A 24,009-nucleotide genomic window follows, 5' to 3' on the forward strand; every position below is an offset into this window, starting at 1 on the left:
ATTTATTTAATGTAAAAGTTTCTGTATTATTTCTACCACTAATTTGTTAAAGTGTTCTTTCTACCAAATACAGACACTCCTCCTTCTTATCCTCCTCATCCTCTTTCTCGTCATCTTTTGTACTTTTTCAAGAATCATGTCCTCCAGAACTGACTGAGACTTACTTGGGAAGAAAACATGCTTAGATCCAGGCAGTTAAGACACCACTAATACTTCTCTCTGTCAAACAATGTACTCCTAAACTTCAGTGATGTACAGACATCCCAAGGGAGGCATATTCCACTCAACAAGAACTCAGGGTAGTAAAGTGAATTGTAATGGAAGGAGGGTGACACTTTTCTATACATATTTCTTTTTTAAAAAGTTAAATCTCTCCTCTGTGAGAATCCCAGAAGCCTGCAAAAAGCACAAAGCAAGATTCAGCATTGCAGGATTCTGCTGGAAGAATACATAAAAATAAAACTGATTATTTTCCCCCCTAAAACAAACAAATTCATGCCACTTTACTATGAATCTAAACTCAGGAGTTCAATGAGCTTAACTCCCAGTGAATGAGCATGTCTTAAATCTCAGCACATTATAACATTACATTAGACGATATTAATTATATCAGATTTACACACATACACAAACAACTGCATCAAGTTTTGAGCGGATAAAAGTTGTAGAGTCTCTTACCATCTGACAAGTCTATTAGTCCAAGGTAGTGCAAAAGTTTCAGAGAGGAACAAATCACCACCACAATCCCTAAAGTCTGGAGACCTTCCGACTCGCCTTGGCTCCACATCCTTTAAAGTAGCACACCAATCTGGTATGTTAAGAAAACGGCAGGCAGGAGTTGAAAGCAAGGGGAAAATCAGCCGTTTGAGGCTTTTCTTCCTGCTGCTCTGTTAGTGCAAACCTCATTTTCCTTCATTCATCCCTCTGTTTCTCTCCGTGTGTGCAGGAGTGTGAATCTCACCCTTTGCTTGTTTCCCTCTTCTTTCACCTACCCTCCTCCCTTAATACTCTTAAGGCTTATCATTTCTATATTTTAACTGATGATTTAGTCTCTCACTCTGCCTCTCCAGAGCAGTTTGTGTCGTTCATTTAGAACAAAATTCCACACTGCTAGTCATACAGCAGTGTCTGTGGTGGAGCTGTTATTTTCCACTAGGGGTTATTTGTTTAACTCTTTTTCTTCTAGCTTTCGTTGCTTTGTATGATGGAAGATGTGGTAGGAAATCTCTCCCCAGTTTCCTCTCCCCTATTGTGCTCTTCTTGATGCTCCAAGTAAGATATCTAAGTCTCAAGACTTCCATTCAGAAATATGCAGATGATCCAACTGAGGGCTTCAAATATGCCCAGGGGTCAGTTGAAGAAGTTGCAAGACCGAGCTAAGCAAAACCTCTGTTTCACTTGCTGCTGACACCACTACTAGTCTAGATACTCAGTTCAACTATTGGTCAATGAATGTAAAAACAGGGAGATGGTAAGTTATTAACTTATTTTAATATGTTCCCAGTTGGCCAAAGCATATGTATTTTGTCCTAGATTAATAACGCGGCCCTCATCAAGTCAAGCCTTATTAGGACATAGCAAGCCTTTTAGGACTGTGGACAGAATAGATCTTCCTTTTTTTAATAAAAAAAAATAAGTTTTGAAAAAATTAAATCATTTCCAAGATGTCAGAGTTTGTGCCTTGAAGCCTCACAAGATATCCAGCAAGCTCCACATAATTTTTTGGGTAATTTCAACTTCATTAACATTATTTTTATTTTTTTATTAAAACTGGTTATTCAGTGTCTCAAAAGGCTTCTGACTCTGCCCTGTTCATATTAGATATTTGTGCTTGTGTTGTCTTTTTTCCCCAGATGGTTAAATCCAGTCTTCTATCTAGCCTATGTTTTTAGCTGTCAGAACTGTAGCCTGGAAAACTGGATGCTGAATTGATAATTGTCTTTATTCATGTAAATTTATGTTCCATGTAAGCATGTCTTATTTAATTTTAAATGTTAAGACAACAGGGCACAGCTATCCGATTCCAGATTTTTAAAAATTATATACATCTTGTGTATTTGCTTAGTGAAAGGAGAAATTTCTTAAGGAGAAATTTCCTGACAGAATATTAATCAGTGGAATGATTTGCCTCCAGAGTGCTCTAACACTGGAGCTTCGTCCAGCATTTGTCTGAAATAGTATATGGTTTCCTGCATGAGCAGGGGGTTGGGCTAGAAAACCTCTAAGGTCCCTTCCAACTCTGTTATTCTGATAAGTTACATCTGTGCTTACTTCATGCTATTATATTCCTTTAAGATCATAACTTTTGGGTGGCACATCATTTCACATAATTCTTAACATATTCTAGAATTTTCTTTTAATATCGTCAACAGGTTTGGTCTTCGTATATTTATTTCAAAATTTTGTTGGTTTAAATTCCTTCTTTTAAAAATCTTACAAATATGTCCCTTGGATAATACTGAAAGGATTATAAAGATCTAGGGGAGGAAAATGTAATTCTCTAACTACATAAGCTCATACATCAGGGAGTCATCATATCTATTTTCATGTATGTCATTTCTTTCTTTAATCAAATTATATTTTTATTGAATCTTGGAAAAAAACAACTTAGAACATTATTGCAGTGTTAAATTAGATATTAATAGCAAATGCATAATGGGAATGATACTATTAAAGAATAATGATGAAATGTGTGTGCGCATTTGTGTGCTATCTTACACAGCAAACTCATCATTTAAAGGTCAATCTTGCCAATTCAACTTAAGCATTCATGTGGATTTAAGCCTTTTTGCTGCTTCCTTGTTATTTTAACTCTCAACATTTCCATCCAATGCATAGCCATCCGCAGAAACAATATGAGATTTTTACTTGTGTTCCATTAAACACTATATAAATTTCCTATTCAGATATTGTTATTCAGTGCTGCAAAAGCTAAAAATGAGATGATGGGTGTTGTGTGTGGTGACATAAAAGGACTGGCATGCACGGTATTATTTCATTCTTAGCATGGTCAGCTATGTTTTTCAAAATTTATTTGGTGATGCCATAAATGTCATTCCTAGGTAGGTATAACTGGATAGTTTAAATTTATTTAAAATGTGTTAAAATCACTTGAAAAGTAAAATGTCTACTCAAGGTGAGTTTCAGACCAATACTTATTAAAAGATTACATTTTTTTTTCTTTTGCAAAAGTTCAAGAATACGGAGATATTCACTCCGAAAAAAATGAAAGTATTATCTTAGAAGACAGAAGAAATACCGAAAGTGTTTTCTGAAGTGCCATCTGATATGACAATACATCCAATTTCTTATATTATTTATCAGATTGCCATTCCATTTTTCTATGAGATCACATTCTTTAAACCCACAAATCCAAATGCACTGCTCAGATGAGAGAAGTCCTAAGGAGATAGCTTGAGTCTAATAAGCTTTTATTGTGGAGCCCAACATGAGTTACTTACGATCTTCAAGGAAGAAATAAATAGGCATTGCCATTTTAAGCGTATTGGCATATCAGTTCATCTGGCACTTGAGAGCATGCAATTTGTCAAAAACTTGGTTCCTTCCAGGCAGAGGAAGAGCACAAGAAATGAATCAGATTTGTCAGCTGTGTCATGGATTTTACATTCTGTTTTCTACTCTTGATACTCCCACCCAGGAACTGTGTGCAATTGTGAAGCCAGATCCTTCCTAGTTAACAACAGACCTGGGAAACATTAAGAAGGTATGATAGAGTCCCTATTCCTGAAGTGCTGTCTACTCATTTTTCTGCCCACTGCGGTTTCTGGTTGAAAATGTTTTTAGTATTTTAAACCTTTCTAATACCATTGCAAGACAACAGACCATATCTTCATCTCTGACTTTATCATTATCTCTATGTATAATTTCTATCTCTATCAAGTACCTTTCCATTTTTCACAAAAGAATCAGTATCTCCAGATTATATTTACCTTGCAGGACCATTTCAGAAAAAGGAGTAATAACTCTGTTTAGTTATAGAATTAGAATTATTATTATTCAAGTTTCCTCCAGTATAAATAGCTAGTGTAGAGTTACAGAACTTAATATTTCTTTCTGATATTTCATCGTTTGTGATAAATCATCTTTCCTGCTGATAAAATATCCCAGGAATAGAAGTTGATACTTAGGAACCTGTATCTAGTTTGATTTGATAGCTGTAAGGAGGACCAATCAGTTATGGGTAGAATTCCTGCAATTGTCCGGATTTTCATGTTAAATTATTCTCAAAGACAGAGTGGTAAGTTGATTACTAGCATACATCTAAGCTTCCCTTTTCTTTAGACTTTAGAAATTGGGAACAGGAAAAGCCAATGCAAGTCTTTTGATTGTTTCCACCCTCATCTTTATATTTGAAACATGTGCCCACATACATGTTGCATATAATGTTATTGTTTGCCTTTGGATATTAATAACTCATATGTATAACATGGACTTAGATATGAACAACACATTTAAAGTTATTCTTTATGAACAATAGGTTTCGCTAGGTTTCATTGGCATTTCTCTTCAGTCCTCTTTATCCTCCAAATTTTCCAAAATTCATACACAAGATTCAGGAAATGAAAGAAAAAAGTGGAAGACAGTCTTGGGGAAAAAACATTTTCCTTTGGACAGGAGTAATATAAGAGAGATCACAAGTGCTGAGTTATTTAATACTGACAAGTAAAAATGATGCCTTCCTTCCAATCTTCACTTCAAGATCTAAGCATTCCCCTGGCTCTAATTCATGACAGCCAAACCAGAAGGCAACTTTTGTTATATAATCTACCCTTGCATAGTCAATTAATGAGAGAAAGAAGTCCTTTTCAGACTAATTTGGCCCTGAGGTCATCCCCATCTAACATGCCATGGCTTAAGTTTTTTTGAAGCTTCTCAAAATTTATTCAAATAAATTATTCTGGGACTATTATCGGGATCACAAAAAAATCTTTATAATGCCAGCATTAGGAGCAGGCATTGGTTTGCATTACCATCCTCTTGTATCATTCTTCTTTACTCAGCTTCCCCCCACCCCAAATCGTTTGAAGAAACTATCAAAAATGCATATACCCATCATACTCTTAAGTGCCTTACAGTGCTCTGTAAAAGTTAAAAGTGGCCAGAAGTTTCTATATAAGAAAATAATAATAATAAAATGCTGCATAAAATATAAAATTATAAGTTTTGGTGACAGGTTATAGATTAGACTTTATAATTAGACTTGGACAAGCTCTGATCTTCTTGATATGCCTTGAACTCAGCTACAACCAAGCTCTATAGCATTAATTCATCAATGTGTCTAAAACCAAAAGATGTGCATGAAAACAACTTTTGAACTAATAAATGAAAATCACATACACACAAACACATCTTTATTGGAGGGGAGGAACAACAACAACTCTGGAAAGAAGAAGAAGAAGAAGAAGAAGAAGAAGAAGAAGAAGAAGAAGAAGAAGAAGAAGAAGAAGAAGAAGAAGAAGAAGAAGAAGAAGAAGAAGAAGAAGAAGAAGAAGAAGAAGAAGAAGAAGAAGAAGAAGAAGAAGAATGCAAAACTCCCTTTTATCTTTAAGTAGGCACATGCAAAACCTTTCAGTAGTAAAGGAGATAAAATATAGAGTTGTTTAAATCACAGATAATGACTTAAAAGGATTTCCCATACACAGACATAAAGAAAAATATAAAGCTCTCGACAAACCACAAAATACTGACTGCTCCTAATTTAGAGGCAACTTTGCTGTAAAGAAGTTCCACATTATATAAACACTCACTGGGTTTATATGGAAAATAAATAAATCCTCAGAAAAAATAAAATAAAATTCTAACTCAATCATCTAAGTAGGAAGCAAAGTCTTCTGCTTGATTTCCAACTTCTTATGAAATTCACCCTTTAATCAAGGACTTTCTATTTAACTAACTCTGGTAACCATTATCTGCCTTTATTTTAAAAGTCCCTATCCAAAGTGCAGTATGATAAGACAACCTTTCTGTCTTTATGATTGTCTTGAATGTAGATTAAAATTCATATAGGCAGTGAGAAACTGGAATCTCATTTGACTATTAACTACAATGGAAATGAATGAAACCTGCCTATTGCTATAGATCCATCCAGTCCTAACTAATGGAGGACTAAAGCACCTGTTCAGGGTCTTGGTAATATCTTCCGATCAGAAACATAATCTTGCCTGCTATTATTATGTCTCATAAATATTCAATTGAATAAGTTCTACCCCAAGCTTAGAAGCTTAAGGTTTTGTACTTATATCTTCCATGATCTAAACTGCATCTTATTAGATAAACCTTAGGTCCCAGAGAATGACATTCAGATTTAAGGTGTGAAATACATTCAGATTTTGCTTGGAAAGGTTCCCAGATACATAAGAAACAAAAAAAAAAACCAAGTTCTCTGCAAATCCCAAAGTCAAAGTTTCATTTTGTTCTAACTCAAGCACAAAATCCAGAAGTAGTTTCCAAATAGGAAAAAAATATAATATAAACTTAATTGACTTCAAAATGACAATTTTGGATGACTATAGGAACTTGATGATAGCTTGAAATGGCTCCCAGGAATATTTTTTAAAACAGTAATATAGCTTATCATAAAGCACATCCTATATTCTTATTGTTAGCCCAAATAACTCTGACTGTATTTGTTAGATCTGGAGGAGTGGGCGCAATAACGGAGACGAGGCATCGGTAGTGACTCAATTCAACTCTTTAATAGTGACTTCAGAACAGGGCAACAATTAGGGCAGCAGCAGCTCTTTTATAGAGCTGGCTGTTGTCACAACAACCAATGAAATTGAACTAACCGCTCTAAAAGCGTCCAACCAGAGACAGCCCGTTGTCAGCCAATCAGATCAGCCAGAATCGGCCAATCACGATTCGCTTATCCGTGGGCCAATCCGAAGTGCAGGATTACAAGCCTGCTGCTGAAGCAAGCTAGCATAGTTATTGTCAAATGAGTTTGCTTAGTTCGTAACAGTATTTATTTCATTTCCATACCAGAATTCCATTAGAATATCACTAAGTTATTTCATTAATCTATGTATGTCATGCTAGAGAATGACAGCAGAGAAGAATCACTGCATTTACTGATTCCCATCTCTGAAATCTCTCCTCCCCTGACAATAAGCAACTGAAGTAGTAAGTAGCTAAAAACTTATTTGTCAAGAATACTTTAAGTTGGATTATTGCACAAAGGAAGCAGTTGGAGGCAATTACCTGAATGGCCCTTCCAAATGCTGCAATTCTATGCTTCTATGAAACTGTTTTTGGGTAGCATGATTGCTTTAATACTATTGGGAACTATGCTATAATGGAAAAATAGTATTCAAGTATTAAAAGCATTGCAAGGTTAGTAAACTCTGAGGTAAACTGATCTCTATTCCAGCCACTCACCCATTGTCAAATGGCTTCCAAAATGTGTAGAGATCCATTTCATGAGCCACCAGAACTATTAATTTGTTACTAGACAATAAAGTCAGGAAAAAGTTTAATCATTACAAAAAGAAGTCATGTAATACTAGGGCTACCAATTCCTTAAAATATTTTTAATATGACCCTATATTAGTATAAAATAAGGATAAATTCTCTGAACGTTATATTAAGGCTTGTAATTTTGAAATTTAACCCCTTACAATTCAGAAAGTCCCTTATTCTTTGATCATAACAATTTGTGAAAAACACATTGTACCTTTCCTTGCTGTGTGTGCTGCTGCTAAACCAAAACCTGGAAAACTGTTAGGCTTGTTGCAAACGGTTGCTCAACCAGAGAGGCCAAGGCAGGAAAAAGCCATAGACTTCATAGTGAACTTACCCAATAGCAAAGGATACACAATAAGCTGGATGATAATCGATTTGTTCTCAAAGCAAGCCCATTTCATTCTGTGTGCAGGACTACCATCTGCAAAATGTTTAACCTGTCTTTTTATTACCCATATCTACCGGTTGCATGGAGTTCTGAAACGTATCATATCAAACATAGGTATTCAATTTTCTGTGAGATTTTGGAGGTCGTTTCTGCAATTAATTGGGTCTGCACAGGGACTCAGTACAGTGCATCACCCTAGCACCAACGGGGCGGCAGAACAAACCAATGCTGCTGTAGAGAGATACCTGAGAGGCTACATTTCCTATCAGCAAATTGACTGGGACAGTCTTCTTCCATTTGCAGAGGTGGCCTTTAACAATGCTGTCAACCAGAGAACTGGTTACACTCCATTTTGGGTGGTACATGAAATAGACTTCCAGCCGATATCGGAATGGCCACAACCACCACAGGAATCGTTCAGGAATCGTTGAGTGAATGCGTGGAGGTGATACAAAGCACCTGGGAGTCTGTGAGGTATGCCTTGAAACATGCTGGGATAGTGCACAAGACATATGCTGACAAACATCGACGAGAAGGGAAACATTTCCAAGTAGGGGACCTGGTGTATTTATCAACGAAATACATAAACCTATCCAGACCAAGTAAGAAATTGGGTCCTAAATATATTGGTCCTTTTAAAATTACCAAAGTTATCAATCCAGTAACCATTGAATTGAAACTACCCCCTTTGCTGGGAAAGATCCATCCAGTATTTCATAGTAGTTTGTTGACTACTATGACTACTTTTTGCTCTACTATAGAGCAAAAACCGGTTACAATCACCTGGGCCGATGGATAACAAACAATATGAAATCAAAGAGATATTGGATTCATGAGTAAGACAGGGGAAAATACAATACCTGGTTCGATGGAAGGGATACCCCCTTAGTGAAGCTTCATGGGTAAACAAACCCGACATGAGAGCCCCTATTCTGCTGAGAAAGTTCCATACCTGGTATCCGAACAAGGAGGGGGGTTGTGACTAATGTGTTAATTGTATTTCGTAGGCAGAGGCCTGGTAAAGGGGGTCTGCATGACGAGCCTTACCCCTCAGGAGCACTGTTGTTTTAAAGCACTGGATGTCTCCTTTCATCTAGCGCTGGCCGCCATCATGCTGATCATGGTGGCATCTTCCAAGGGGGTGGCTGTGCGGGGGAAGGCTCTGGAGGCTGCTGCTGCTGATGTGGTGCATTGTGACTCCCCAGATGGATGCTACAGCGACGGCTGTTATTGGCCTTATTGGGACTTTAAGGATGGGGGAGGTGAACAGGATGATTGCCTCTGGGGCTGCAATGATGATGCTTCTAGGGCTGTAATTCCTGTTAATTGCTCAGGGCTTGTCTTAGGAGAGGGAGGAGCTGCTGAGATAATGAAGCTCAGTACTAGCAACAGTCTGAGTGAAGTTGAAGTAATGCTAGCCAAGATTGCATCAGCAACCTCCTTATGTAATTACAGGGAGTGTTTGGAAGAAGGGTGGTGGGAGGAGATGGGGTTAATGAGATAATAATAACATGGGTGTGTATAAAGGGAGGGGGGAGGAATTGTTACTCTGTAAGGCTGTTTTTCTCTCAAAGCCCTTATTTTATTTTCTGTAAAATAATTTTAACTAATGGCATTCATATTCTCTTTATCAAGATTTCTAGGAAGAAAGAGAGCTCTGTTATTTTTCATTCTGTCAGGATTTTTTTAATGCATTCCAACTGCCATCCATATTCAACTTCAGTCATTTGCCTGAATTATTTACATAAACCTGTAAAGGAGTGTAGAAGGAAATGATGGAATTCATAGTAGCAAGTAAATCTGCAATGCGATGCAAGCAGTGTTCGAACTAACAAGATTGTTGCAACATTCTCAGTGTCATGCCTATTCCTTTTGAAGGCTGTATATTCTCCCCATTCTGCCTTATCAAGCCATTATTGTTTTTGGAAATGGATTGGCCTTTTGGAGATGAAGAGACTTTCCAACTGAGGAACACAGCAATTTATAAAATTATTTATTAGATTCTTTCTGGCCCCAAGGTAATGTAACAAATACACAGAACAATATAAAAGTGAATGTACAAGATGGAAAAAAAAGTTGAAAATTACACCACTACAGAGCCAAGAGTCCTAAAACTAAGGAGTTCCATAATTGGCATACAGTCACATAGCAGAAACTGTACTTATTTCCATCTATCTTGTTCCTGTTGTACATAAAGTGATTCAGTACTGCCTCTAGTTGTACATAAAGTGGTTTAGTACTGAGTGTGTAGTATTTCATATCAGTGTTTTTCTGGCATCATCCTGATGCTTCTTGAATGCAAAGCATGTCTTTAGCTATAGTCCAGTTATACTCCATCATTTGAATCAAAGACCTTCAGTGAACCTGAAGTAAAATGATAAAGATAACAGTGATGTGAGAACAAATCTACTAGTAGACATTAGATATGATGGCTATGCAGTGGCTCAGATCATGACAAAAAGAGCTCTCTGTTTTCTAAGGACATTAACAAAAAGACAGTTGGATACTCCCTCCAGCAGCTGCTATCTTTTAATGGGATTATGCATCTGCCTTCCCAGATGCAGCATGATGTTAATAAAGACATAGGAACTTTCAGACATTGCCAGCCAGTACTACCTGCCTGATATGAAGAAGAAACTTTCCTTATAAAATGCATCTTGCAAGCAGATTCGACAATGTACTAGAAGTACAAATGTTTCATTTTTTATCAATCTTCTCATTCTTTAGATAGTAATAAGATAAGAATGGTTTGGATATTCCTCTTCTGTTTACCATCTGCCCAAATCCACTGGGTAATACCATTCATCAGTTTGAGGTCAAGTAGTATTAGTATGCTGATGATAGCCAGCTGTATATCTTGAGTCAGTGGTTCCCAAACTTTTTCAGTCCACTGCCCCCTTGGTGCAACAAACTCATCATTGGTGCCCCCCACCCAAGGGTGGGATTCAAATTTCTGTGGGCATGGCCTAATTTGAGGGTGTGGCTTGCTGGTCACGTGACTGGCTGGGCGTGGCTTGCTGGTCACGTGACTGGCTGGGCATGGCTTGGTGGTCACATGACCGGGTAGGTGTGGTTTGGTGGGCATGTGACTGGGTGGGCATGGCCAGGTGACTGGCAAATCAAATACAAGTGGTCCTCACTTAATGGTTGGTTGTTTAGCAAGTGTTTTAATTTATGACTGGCCTCCCCAGAGCTACTTGACCTGTTTTTGGAGTTTTGACAACCATGCACACACATATACACACACTCCCTTCCAACCCTGCTGGAGTGGGTCTTTGGACTAGAATCGGCAAAGCATCTCTGATTAGATTCTAGTAGTGAATAGAATCTAATCAGAGATGCTTTGCCGATTCTTGTTGATTTGTTTTATTTGTATTTCTTTATTTTATGTTGCTGAATTGCACTGACATGTATGTCCCTTCTTGTGCACAGCCCAGAAGCTTTTGTGATTCTTTGCAGCAAAAATTACTGACCTCTGGCTTTGCTCTACTTTTCAAACCTGCTGCCACTGCCGCATTCTAGGTGCCGGCACCGCAGGTCCACCCCATTGAGCCCGCTGCACCAGAGGGACCTCCCCAAGCAAGTCCAAGCGGAACAGTGCACCAAGTCAATGGGGTGAGCCTGAGAGAGGGAAAGAGAAAGAGAAAAGAAAGAGAGAGAAAGAGAAAGAGAGAAGGAAGTAAAGAAAGAAAAAAGGGAAAGAAAGAAAAAGGGACAAATAAAGAGGGGGGATGGAAGGAAGGGACAGAAAGAAAAAGAAATAAGGAAGGAGGGAGGGAGGAAGGAGAAAGATAATGAGATATCTATTCTAGTCCAATCATCTGCTCCAGTAGGCTTAGAAGGGAGTGTGTGTGTGTGTGTGTGTGTGTGTGTGTATGTGTGTGTGTGTTCTCTTGTAATTTACCAGTACATTTTGGTTTTGCCTTCTTCAGAATTGGCACTATAATTCATTGGGGAAAAGTAATTTTTTAGGGTGGAGGTCTGGTCCAATGGATGCTGTTTAAAGCCTCAACAAAATGTGAGAGCTTCCTGATCGTCTTGACCATGTTTTGTCCACAAAACCTTTAATAGAAGCCAAAGATGTTTCAATGTGCTGGCAAAGATGTTTCAATGTAGAAAAGGGCCTCAGTCTAAACTAGGCCTCATTTCAATCTGATGCATCAGGTCTCCTCTCTCTCTCTCTCTCGCTCCCTCCCTCCCAGACTGGCTTTGCTGTACTTTCCTGATGCGACAGAGAGACAGATGGGTAGGTAGGCAGGTAGATATATTGATAGGTAGGTAGGCAGGTAGGCAGGAAGACAGACAGACAGACCTTTTGGATGGATGGATGGATGGATGGATGGATAGATGATAGATAGATAGATAGATAGATAGATAGATAGATAGATAGATAGATAGATGTATTAATGGATGGATGGATGGATGGATGGATGGATGGATGGATGGATGGATAGATGGATTGATGTATGTATGTATTTATGGATGGATGGATGGATGGGTAGATAGATAGATAGATAGATAGATAGATAGATAGATAGATAGATAGATAGAAAGAAAGAAAGAAAGAAAGAAAGAAAGAAAGAAAGAAAGAAAGAAAGAAAGAAAGAAAGAAAGAAAGAAAGAAAGAAAGAAAGATAATATATTGGTAGGCAGGCAGGCAGGCAGGCAGGCAAGCAAGCAAGCAGGCAAGCAGGCAGGCAAGCAGGCAGGAAGACAGATAGACAGACTTTTTGGATGGATGGATGGATGGATGGATAGATGGATGGATGGATGGGTAGGTAGGTAGGTAGACTGATAGATGGATGGATGGATGGATGGATGGATGGATAGGTAGGTAGGTAGGTAGGTAGGTAGGTAGGAAGGTAGGTAGGTAGGCAGACAGACAGACAGACAGACAGACCTTTTGGATGGATTGATTGGTAGATAGGTAGGAAGGCAGAGGAAGGGGAACTTTGACCATATGCCCAATATCCAGGATCCTGCTCAACCAAGCCTGCCCCTCTTTGTAATTGCAGTGCCTGACAGCAAGTTGACAGGCTGCCCCTCCCACCATGGATCAGCCTCCCAAGCTGGGCACTCACATTGTAGAGGACGGTGCTGTTCCCTCCTTCCTGGAGCCAGTACAGGAGGGTTGAGGAAGCCCAGGGCAGCATTGGAAAAGTAGAGCAAAGCTGTGGCGCCACCGCTGTGTTTGAGGCACCACCCCTGCAGGCACATCAGGAAACATCGAATGTAGTAGCAGCAGCTAATTTCCCAACGCTGCGCCGCTACTTGTTCTGGGTTTCCTCAACCCTGCCCTGTACTGGCTCCAGGAAAGAGGGAACAGTACTGCTCTTTATGATGTGAGTGCCCCGGGAGGCGGGGCAGCTTGGGAGGCTGATCCCCAGCGGGAGGGGCAGCCTGTGAACTTGCTGTCAGGCACAGCAACTACAAAGAGGGGGGCTTGGCTGAGCGGGATCTTGGATATTGGGCATGTGGTCAAAGCCCCCTTCCTCTGCCTCTCCCTAGGTGATCCACGGATGCCATTGACTGTTGCACCAGAGTGGTGCAAGGGGCTCAACAGGGTGATCCTGCTGAGCTAGCACCTCGAATGCCCCCCTGCCACATCTTACTGCCCCCTGCTGGTCCCCTTGCCTCTTAGTGTCCTCCTAAGGCATCCCACTGCCCTTCAGGGGGTAGTACCACCCACTTTGGGAACCACTAGGCTAGATTGATCAAGTAATGCTGTTGAAGTCTTGTCCCAGTGTCTGGAGACTGCAAAGAACTAGATGGAGAGGGGAAAAACTAAGCCTGAACTCTAGCAAGACTATGTGTCTGTGGGCATTTGGGCCCTTCAACCTAGAAATCTTCCATCTTTAGTTGAATTTGGAACAAGTACGCAATCTGAAGGTTTTCTTGAATTTGCAGCTTATGCTTAATGAGAAAGTGGCAGCTATACAAAGAAGATCTTTGTACAGATTCATCTTATGAGTCAGTTGCATCATTTGCTGAGGCCCTCCAGGTAGCCACTTATACCTGAAATGCCTATGAGTAGATTATTGCAATGTGATCTATATGAATCTGTTCGTGAAGATCACTCAGAAGTTAAACCTGGTCCAGTCTGCCTTGATTTGTGCATGAGAGATCACAACTGTACAAGATGCATTGGTTGCCAATTAGTTTCTGGATGCAATTCAAGTGCATAAGGTAAAGGTAAAGGTTCCCCTTGCATATACATGCTAGTCGTTTCTGGCTCTAGAGGGCAGTGCTCATCTCCGTTACAAAGCTGAAGAGCCAGTGCTGTCCAAAGACGTCTCCGTGGTCATGTGGCCAGCATGACTAAATGCTAAAGGTGCATGGAACGCTGTTACCTTCCCACCAAAATGGTCCCTATTTTTCTACTTGTATTTTTACATGCTTTCGAACTGCTAGGTGGGCAGAAGCTGGGACAAGTAACAGGAGCTCACTCCATTACACGGTGCTAGGAATTTGAACTGCCAAATTGCCAACCTTTCTAATCGACAACCTTAGCATCTTAGTCACCATGTCCCTTTTCAAGTGCACAGGGCCTGCTTATTTAAGGGACTGCCTATCTCTAATTGTATCCATCCATCCATCCATCCATCCTGTCATGATCAATCAAAATGAGTGCACTCTGCATCTCTTTGATTAAACCATGCTACTTGTTGTGACCCAGGAAGTACTCTTTCTGTCATGGTGCCTACCATCTAGAACAGAACTGGCCCCAGTCCCTGAGATACAGTTCACACCTTGCTGATGTTCAAGAAATCCCTGAAAACCCAGCTGTTACCTCAGGCTTTGGCTAGGAGGGATGTTGATTCCCTATAAGATTTTATCTGTTTGAAGAATTGCCTTTTCAGGATGTATATGATTGATGTCTTTTACCATTTTATTATGTTTCAGAGTTGTATACCATCCAGAGTCTTAGGGACAATAAATAAATAAATGGGCTATCTCATGGGAAAGGCAACCTTTTTGGTTTCCTGCCACAGTATGCTCATGTAGTTTGGAATAGTTGAATGTTCCCCCAAACAAATAAGGAAGCGGAGAAGCTGGAAATACATTAGAGTTATATTGATCTTCAGAAGCCCAACTGTTAACAGTTGGAACACTGCCTTTTTAACTAACTGCAATCTCCAGATCAAAAGCAATGCCATGCAAAATGCATTAGAATGATGTAACTGGGATGTTACTAAGCATGCATAGTGACGGCTCTGCATGTTTTCTCCAGGAAAAGAAATCCACATTCCCAGCTAAAGCTGATGAAAAAGGTTCCTGGTTACCAACACCATTTGGGTATCCAGAAGCAATGATAAATCCAGAAGGCTTAAATGTGGACCGAACTCTTACAGAAGAATGCAATCTTCATTTAAAACAGACATAAATCTAAGAAAAGAACCCCCAAGAAATGATAGTTCTGTGTATCTAGCTTACCCACATCCAGTCCATATGCTATAAAATTATTTCTGCTCAATTATCTTCTTTATTTGTATTTTTTTTAAATTCTTCTGCTGCCTAGTCTATGATACTAGTTTGCATGCAATGTGCTAATATGCAGGACTCATTTCAATTATTCCATCTCAAGTACTTCATATTATATTTGTCAGCTCTTGAATTTCAGTAGCTGATAATTTATCAACTGGTGTTAGCATCCTCATTTTCTCCTTGTAGCCGTAACTATTTGAAACCAATTTCTGTTATGTCAAGAATTAGTTGATAAAATGCATTCATGAATAAGCTTGGCTCACTGTAAATATACAGTGGAAATCAACAAGCAGGAAACAGAGTTCTGAGAATTTACTTTGCTAGCATGTTTATACAGAATAAAGCAATACTTGCAAAAATCCAAATATTTGTGCTGAAAACTCATTTTTGGAAAGCATTGAAGATAACCATCAGAATTGCCAGCAGCTTTCCCATTGTTGTTGGGTGATCAGGGAGTGTGAAAGACAACTTACCCCCTTCCACATTCCACTATGATCATAGATTGCTAAAAATCACCACTGTATTACAAATATGTAATAGACACTGAAAAATAAGATGGAGACACTTTCATTGACGCTCAATAGTCCATTCATATACATGCCGAAAGAAAGTCTTTGTAAATAAGATTGTATGCATACTGGCTTCCATTCAAAGAAGAACCAAGTGGTTTTCATCTTACGTATATTTTAAATTTTATAAATATTCACATACTGAAAAAAATACCTCCTTAATTTTGAAGGCCAGAATAGAACAAATACCTTTTATGCTAACATTATTGCAAAAGAATTAAAGTCTTATATCATGTTCTAATTGTTTTTAATCCAAAGCATGGACTGAAGTTAGAAAGAATGAATGGGGCCAATGAAAAGAAAGAGAAATCTGACAACTACTGTACAAGCTAGAAACTAAGGTACATAAGGCAAGTATATATTTATTACTTTGCTGCCAACTCTTGCAAATAAGATGCAATTACAACATATAATATACATTTTAGAGATGATTATTTAAATTGATAAACTTGAATCAATTTTAATTAGAATGCATTACCTTGTACATGAATCATAGAGTGAGAAGATAATGAACAGATGGTTTCATATGGGACTCTATTTACCTGGAACCATATTTCACTAGTTTTGATATTTTCAACTCATAAAATTTAATTATTTAAGCTATTTAAGCAGTCATTTCTATTTTAAAGAGAACCCACAATCAATTCATACCACCATACGAAATGAGATTATCTTCTGCCTAGTCAAATTAAACTTTGCTTGTGGTTGCAATGCAAAGATGTCATAAATGAATTCACCAAGTTTTAAACTCCCTCTCCCTCCCTCCCTCTTTGTTTGGATCAAAGAACACATATGCATGAAGAACACTGGGTGACTATCTAACATTTTGCATATGCTTTGTCACTTAAATACACCACAATTAATTATTATTTTTTACAATGACAAGCTAAATTTCTTGTAATTTTAGATTATTCATATGCTGACTAAAACTACATTTAAAGAAGTCAGAGAATGTGGGGAAATGTACAAATTCAATAATACTTTGTTTTCTTCTAACCAGAGGGAGTTATTAAAGTAGTATATGCTTTCTGAAAAAGATTAAAGTGAATTATTTCCACGAGTAAAGACAAATCTCTCCTTAGGGACAATGCTTGGATGATGGGCTTGGTGACATTTGTGGAATTGTGAGTTCTTCAAGGATGGGGAAAAATTGGAGATGATTTAGACAAAGATGAAACTGCAATATTTGTACAGTGAAATTGTGCCCATGAACATTCCTTGAGTATTAAAACATGATTGTGCCCCCTGACTTACTACATATTGAATATCCAGCAGATCTATAAAAATATTTTTCAGAGAGTTTCTTTGAACATCTCACTTTTTTTACTACACCATAATTAGCTAATAATGAAGTATTTGTTATGATTGGCAAATTTATCTTGAGTCAAGGCTAGCATACTATAGAGTTCATATGAATATTAATATCTCCAGAGAGGTACTCTGTTGCAGGACAGACTTTTTATAATTCATACCAAAGAGAATATTCCCTATTTATTCTCTTCAGAAACACAAGAGCAAAAAAACATTCCTTAAGTTATTCCTCCCTATAGCTAATGGCTACTACATATATTTATTTCTTTGCAGATGTACAATTTTCAAGAATTAACATTAATTCTAGAGACTTCAGTTTGATTTTGATTTTTTAAAATTATCATTACAACCCGTTCTTTTTAAGCCACTTTCAAAAATTATTGTACTGAAAAATGATTTTTCTATTTCCAATTAAGAACATGACTTTTCTTTTACTATATTAGAAGTTGCATGTATCAAGCTGTACTCTTTTCATACTTAATAAAGCATTTGCCCCTTTCAAGGGGTATCAGTGTTGCACAGTTGCAGTAATAATGATTTTAAGCTGCCAATTTGCTATGCACATCTAATGTTGATGTTTGATTTATGCTGCCTGTAATCAGAATTCTTGGTGCTGTTTCTAAATATTAGAAGTATGAAAGAAAACAGATCTTACAATGTTAAAAATCAGAAAATTGCATATATGTTTCTTTAAATTTCACAGAATTCAGTGGGTTTATCCCTATTTAGTATAGATTTGTAGTTGAAATCACACATTATGATGTAACAACTAGTTATTATTTGAGTGCCAAATAAGTGACACATTCTAAAAATAACTGTCTTTGCTCTATTCTATAAAAGTCTTCAGATTAACATTTTACATTCACGGTCACTTTGAAGCAAAAGTCCAGATCTAATTTGAGGGTGTACTAATGGCTATAAATCTTAACCATTCTTTCAATCAAAGTGCAGAAAAAAGAGCATACATTAGCAGGGTGTGCAAGGCATTTTATGAAGCAGGGATGCAGTAATACTTCAAAGAGAAGTACTTCAGACAAATGTTCATGTTTTCTGAATCATTTCTTTCAAACGCTTTGCATAAAGGCTACATATAGCCCTGTTTGAAAGAGTTGACTCCATAGAAACGCGAATATCATCCCTTGACACCATAGTAGCATCCCTGGACACTTTAAATGAAAGATTAACTAGCCTTGAAAAAAAAAAAGACACAACACAAAAACCTGAACATCCAATAGCTACAAACCAAAACTGCAACCTAGTACACAAAAAAACATAAATCCAACAAATAATGATATCCTAATCCTCGTCAGAGAAGCTGTCGAGCTTGAACGAAAGTGTCCTAATGCCATCTTATTTGGTCTAGAGGACATCAATAACAATGATGATATCACAATTGTCTGCACCATCATCAGTGACTATCAAACATCTCCCCTGATGAAATACTTGACATTTCCCGCATTGTCCGAGAGCTCAAAAACAGAGACGGCTCTGTGGCCCCACGCTTCTGCAGAGTCGTTTGCAAAAATGAATCAAGCAAACGTAAATTCATTTATACTATAAATTCACTCGCCAAAAACAACACCAACCATAAAAACCTCTGATCTTGTCCTGACCTAACCTTACAGCAACGTGCCCGCTTCTGTATACTATGTACAGAACTCAAAAATAATCTAGACAATGGAGAGAAGGACCTGTACATTGATTACCATGCAGACTGTATCAAAAGAAAGTCACACAACCCACAACTCAGCATCCAACTCTACTTCAACCAATCCACCATCACTCAAAACTAGGCACGCATGCCCCCAACTACCTCAATTCAAACTACAACTGGCCTTAAATGCAAACTACTCAATGCAAGAAGGCTTGTAAATAAAATACCTGAATTTCTCCTCTTACTAAATACGGCTAAATTCGACATCATATTTGTCTGTGAAACATGGCTCAAAGCATCTCTCCCTGACTCCATTACCTCAGTAAAAGACTATCATGTTTACCGATCAGATCGTGAAATCCATAGAGGAGGTGGTGTTGCTATCTTCTATAAAAAGTTCTTACATCTAAAAAACATCCAAATTACCCAAGAGCTTGCTCTTCCTGAAACCATTATCTGTGAACTGTCCTTAAATATCACATTGCGATTCTTACTATGTTGCAGAGCCCCTGATTATGACATTGAACATGCAAACAAACTAAATACACTACTAACATGGGCAGCATCCTGCCCACATGCTTTTATCTTTCTTGGTGACTTCAATCTACCTCATATTAACTGGACCCTTAACAAATGTACAAGTGAACCCACACATGCAACCTTCTACAATGCTGTAACAAATCTGGGACCGGAACAACTAGTAATCAACAACACTAGACTTAACAACTGCCTCGATCTCATCTTCTGCAACAGTTTGAATTCAATTTACAGAATACAAATTAAAGAACCCTTTTCCAACAGTGACCACAACATGATTGACTTTTGTCTCAACATACATCCACACAAAAATCATCATAACAACAAAATCCCCAATTATAATTTCAAAAAAGGCAACTATGATCTTATAATCAATGATTTCTCTTCCCTTGATTGGCAATTTCTATTCACTGGATGCAATACTGTTGAAGACCATTACAACATATTCTTACTAGAAATCAAAAGAGCCATCAAACTATATGTACCAATAACAACTCCCAAATCCAGGAAAAACATATTACCCATAACAATAAGGAAGTTTCAATCCAAAAAGAGATCACTTTGGCGAAAAAACAAATCTGATCATGTTGCCAACTTCAAAAGCCGATACAAAAATCTATGCTACCAGATAAAAACTGAATGCACCAATTATCACATTAAACAAGAGGAAAACATTCTATGCATAAATTCCACCCGCGCTTTCTACAATTTTGTAAACAGCAAACTAAAAGACTCAAGGTCCATCCCACCCCCGAAAGGACCGAATGGCAAAGACTGCAGTGATGACACCATCAAAGCAAATCTCTTTAACACATTCTTTGGCTCAGTATTTGTAAACAGCAATGGATCAAGCCCAGTACTTCCTAGTTGAACCAAAGCCAACCAGAATGATTTAATACATATCGATTTTACAGAAGACATTGTTGAAAAAGCACTGCACAATCTAAAACCATCCCTATCTATTGGACTGGACAGAATATGTGCCTACTTCTTAAAAAAGCTATCCTCTGCCATAGCCGAACCTCTAAGCATAATCTTTGAAAAATCCTTCAGGACCAGCTCCTTGCCAAAACTGTGGTCACAAGCCACAGTCATCCCCATCTCCAAAAAGGGAGACCCCAGCCTAGTTGAAAATTACAGACCAATCTCCTTATGCTGCATCACCTGTAAAGTCATGGAATCAATTATTAATCAATCCATTATCCTCCACTTAGAAACAAACAACCTACTCTCTAATAAACAATTTGGTTTCAGAAAAAAACTATCCTGTAATCTGCAACTCTTATACTGCAAAAACATATGGACGACACAACTCGATCATGGCAAAACAATAGATGCAATCTACATAGCCTTCTGTAAAGCCTTTGATTCAGTGGTACACGACAAACTACTCCTAAAACTAAAATCTTATGGTATCTCTGGACACCTACATACCTGGATAGAAGCATTCCCGTCAAACAGACAACAAATGGTCAAAATTGGGAGCGTCCTATCAAATTATGTACCTGTCAACAGTGGTGTCCCCCAAGGCAGTATTTTCGGACCAACTCTCTTCATACTCTACATCAGGGGTGTCAAACTCAAATTCATCGGGGGCCGCATCAGCAGTTTGGTCCCCATCAAAGGGCAGTTGTATCTGTAGGTCTATGTGTCCACTCTTTATTATCATAAATTAATGTCACTGCATTCAATTATTACTGTTTTTTGTAATAATGTAAGTAATAACTAGCTCTGAAAGCAGAAACATAGTCAGAATAATGACAAGTAGATATTCAAATGTACAATTATTGTACAATGTATTGAAAAATGTTTTTGGTAACAAACATTAATTTTTTTAAACATACAAATATTGCCAAACACTGTTTATTAAACATATGGAAAACACAAGGCATTACCTTTTTTTTAACTTTACTGACTAGATGGCTGACATCGTTTTCCTAAGGTCAGTCCATCGATGTTTGGCGTTAGGTCTTGTGCTGTAGCAATCCGCAAAACAGCATGGAGGTTATCATCAGTGATGCGTGATCTGAGCTTGGTCTTGTTCAGATTCATGACTGAAAACATCTGTTCACATAGATAAGTGCTCCCAAACATGGACAGAACACGTGCAGCTTGAAGTCGGAGCTGTGGCATCAAAGCAGGGGGAGGAGACGGTAAAAGTCATCGACTGTCGCATCCTGGAACTTCGCTTTCAGGCTGCTGTTGGACTGCCCCCTTTATAGTGCCCAGCCATCTGCCCCTACTTACCTTTTACTTCTTTCTTTCTTTTACTTCTTTCTTCTTGCTCCTCTCCGGGCGTCCGCTCCTCTAATCCCTGGAGATGTCGGCGGACGCACGTGATGACATCACGTCCGACACCCAGGGAGCAGTGCGGGCAGGAAGAAGTCGGGCCAGGTCCCGGAAGGTAAGTAAAAATTTTTTTAACTTGAGCCTTTTTAAATGAATTTACTCCGTGCAGGCACGGAGTAAATTCATTGAAAAAAAAGGGGAGGCTGCAAGGCTGGCGGCGGCACCGCGGGCCATCAGACGAGGTCTGGCGGGCTGATTGGCCCGCGGGCCTTGTGTTTGACACCCTGCTCTACATAAATGACCTCTGTGAGCAACTGCATTCTCTTGCTGATGATGTAAAGCTATTCAACACCACAGACAATACTACTACCCTTCAAAAAGACCTTGACTATGTATCAGAATGGTCAATCAAATGGCAACTTCAAATCTCAACAAATAAATGCTCTGTCTTACATATTGGCAAAAAAAACCAGAAAATAAAATACAAGCTAAATAATCAAGACCTTGTTGAGGATCCAAACAACATTTTAAAGTAATGTCTTCAAGGATGACAAGAATCATCTTATTCATATAAATAACTCGTGGGAGAGAATCATAACTAAATATAGTGCCACCAAAGCAATGGTGGGATTCAAATTTTTTTACTACCGGTTCTGTGGGCTTAGTTTGGTGAGTGTGGCAGGGGAAGGATACTGTAAAATCTCCAGTCAGAGGGGGTATTTGCCAGTTCTCCAAACCACTCAAAATTTCTACTGCCAGTTCTCCAGAACTGGTCAGAACCTGCTGAGTACTGAATATTGGCAAAAAAAATATCAGAAAATAAAATACAGGCTGAATAGTCAAGACCTTGTTGATGATCCAAACTCTGTCAAGGATCTTGGAGTACTCATCTCTAATTACCTAAGTGCTAGAGTCCACTGTAACTACATAGTCAAAAAGGCATTAAGAGTTGTTAATCTAATCTTACGTAGCTTCTTCTCTGGTTATATCACACTACTAACTAGAGCATACAAAACTTTTGCTAGACCTATACCTTTTTTTAAAATAAAGTTTTATTTGGGTTTTCACACACACAAAATACAAGTAAAACATCTTTTTTGAAAATAGCATGGTCCCGGGTTACGCTTCTTTATACAGACACAAACTCAATTTCATGCTCATTTTTGTGTTCTATTCCATATCTTATACTATTCTACATTTTCTATTTTGTTTTTCCCCTCTTAATTTTCTCATCTCATCTTGATAATCATTTTGATTATCTCATCTCAATTAAAATCATTATATTTATACTTTTGTCTGTTCTGTTTCAATTTCATATTATCTTTTTTCATTAGACAAATTTTCTCCTGTAGTTACTAATTGGAGTATGTCACCTCTATATCTTTTAATTTTATCCATTCAACTCTTATTTAAACTTCGATATATACCTTAAGGTTATGACATTCAATATAATACATAATACATAACTTCCAATCGAATTCTGCTTGGTACATTCTTATAATACACACTATATTCTTTAAAAAGAAGGATTGTAAATATATTTAATTAAAACCCCCATTCCATTCCAATTCAGTTCTATCATTAATATTCATTAAAGTCTTAACATCTTTAACATTTCTTTTCAATTAAATATCATACTTCCTTAAAGACACGTATAATCCCCATACTTAATTTTTCCCTTATTTCTCTTCACATATGTTTTATATTCATTTTGTTACATTTATTTATTGACAAGCATTCCACTAAGTTACAATGACTATTTTATCAAACATTTTAATCAGACATTGTTTCATGTTTTCTGAAATTATTTCTATTTCTAATATAACAATACTGTCTTATGTACCTTTGCAGAATTCCTTTTTCAATTAGATTTTCACCCATTATCTCTAAATAGGCCCTGTTTCTCTATATTTCTGTCCTTTGTAACTTATTTTCCTTTCTTTCTTCCCTCTCTTCTTCTCCCTCCCCTTTTTACCCCCTTGTCTCTCTACTTCTAATTCTCTCTTCTGCATTTCCCTCTTCTGTTGCTTTCTGATTTTATACTTATTTTTCACTCTATTCTTTTTTTGGGTTGTTTTTTGCAATCTTAAACTTTCCATTCTCTTTTCCCCCTTTCCTTTTTCCCCCCACCTGAGATTACTTGTTCATTAAAGATGGCTTCTTCTTTGTCGCAATCTTCTTGTTCTGCAGGCATTTCTTGTTGTTTCTCATAGTTCCAAATCTCCATTTCCAAGAACTGAAATACGAAGCCAAAAGAACCTCTCCCTTCTTGTGCATCTTCTTTGTACTTTTTA

At 37.9% G+C, this 24,009-nt stretch overlaps 1 protein-coding gene across 4 annotated transcripts in view; it reads right to left on the bottom strand.

Moving 5' to 3' along the window:
* Positions 1 to 24,009, bottom strand: part of KCNIP1 (potassium voltage-gated channel interacting protein 1) — a 374,993-nt gene that overhangs the window by 78,182 nt on the left and 272,802 nt on the right. Inside the window, exon 1 of one of the 4 annotated variants that reach the window (XM_026685644.2) lies at positions 679 to 1,170. The exons of the other annotated variants lie outside the window; for them this stretch is intronic. Coding sequence (XP_026541429.1) covers positions 679 to 787 — 109 coding nt within the window. The 5' untranslated portion in view covers positions 788 to 1,170. Of the gene's footprint in view, positions 1 to 678; positions 1,171 to 24,009 lie in introns of those variants that run through there. 4 annotated transcript variants of the gene reach the window in all.

Source organism: Notechis scutatus, chromosome 2 (assembly GCF_049901735.1).
Source record: "Notechis scutatus isolate UNSWTSFEM ecotype Mainland chromosome 2, rNotScu1.2, whole genome shotgun sequence".
Lineage (NCBI taxonomy): Eukaryota > Metazoa > Chordata > Lepidosauria > Squamata > Elapidae > Notechis > Notechis scutatus.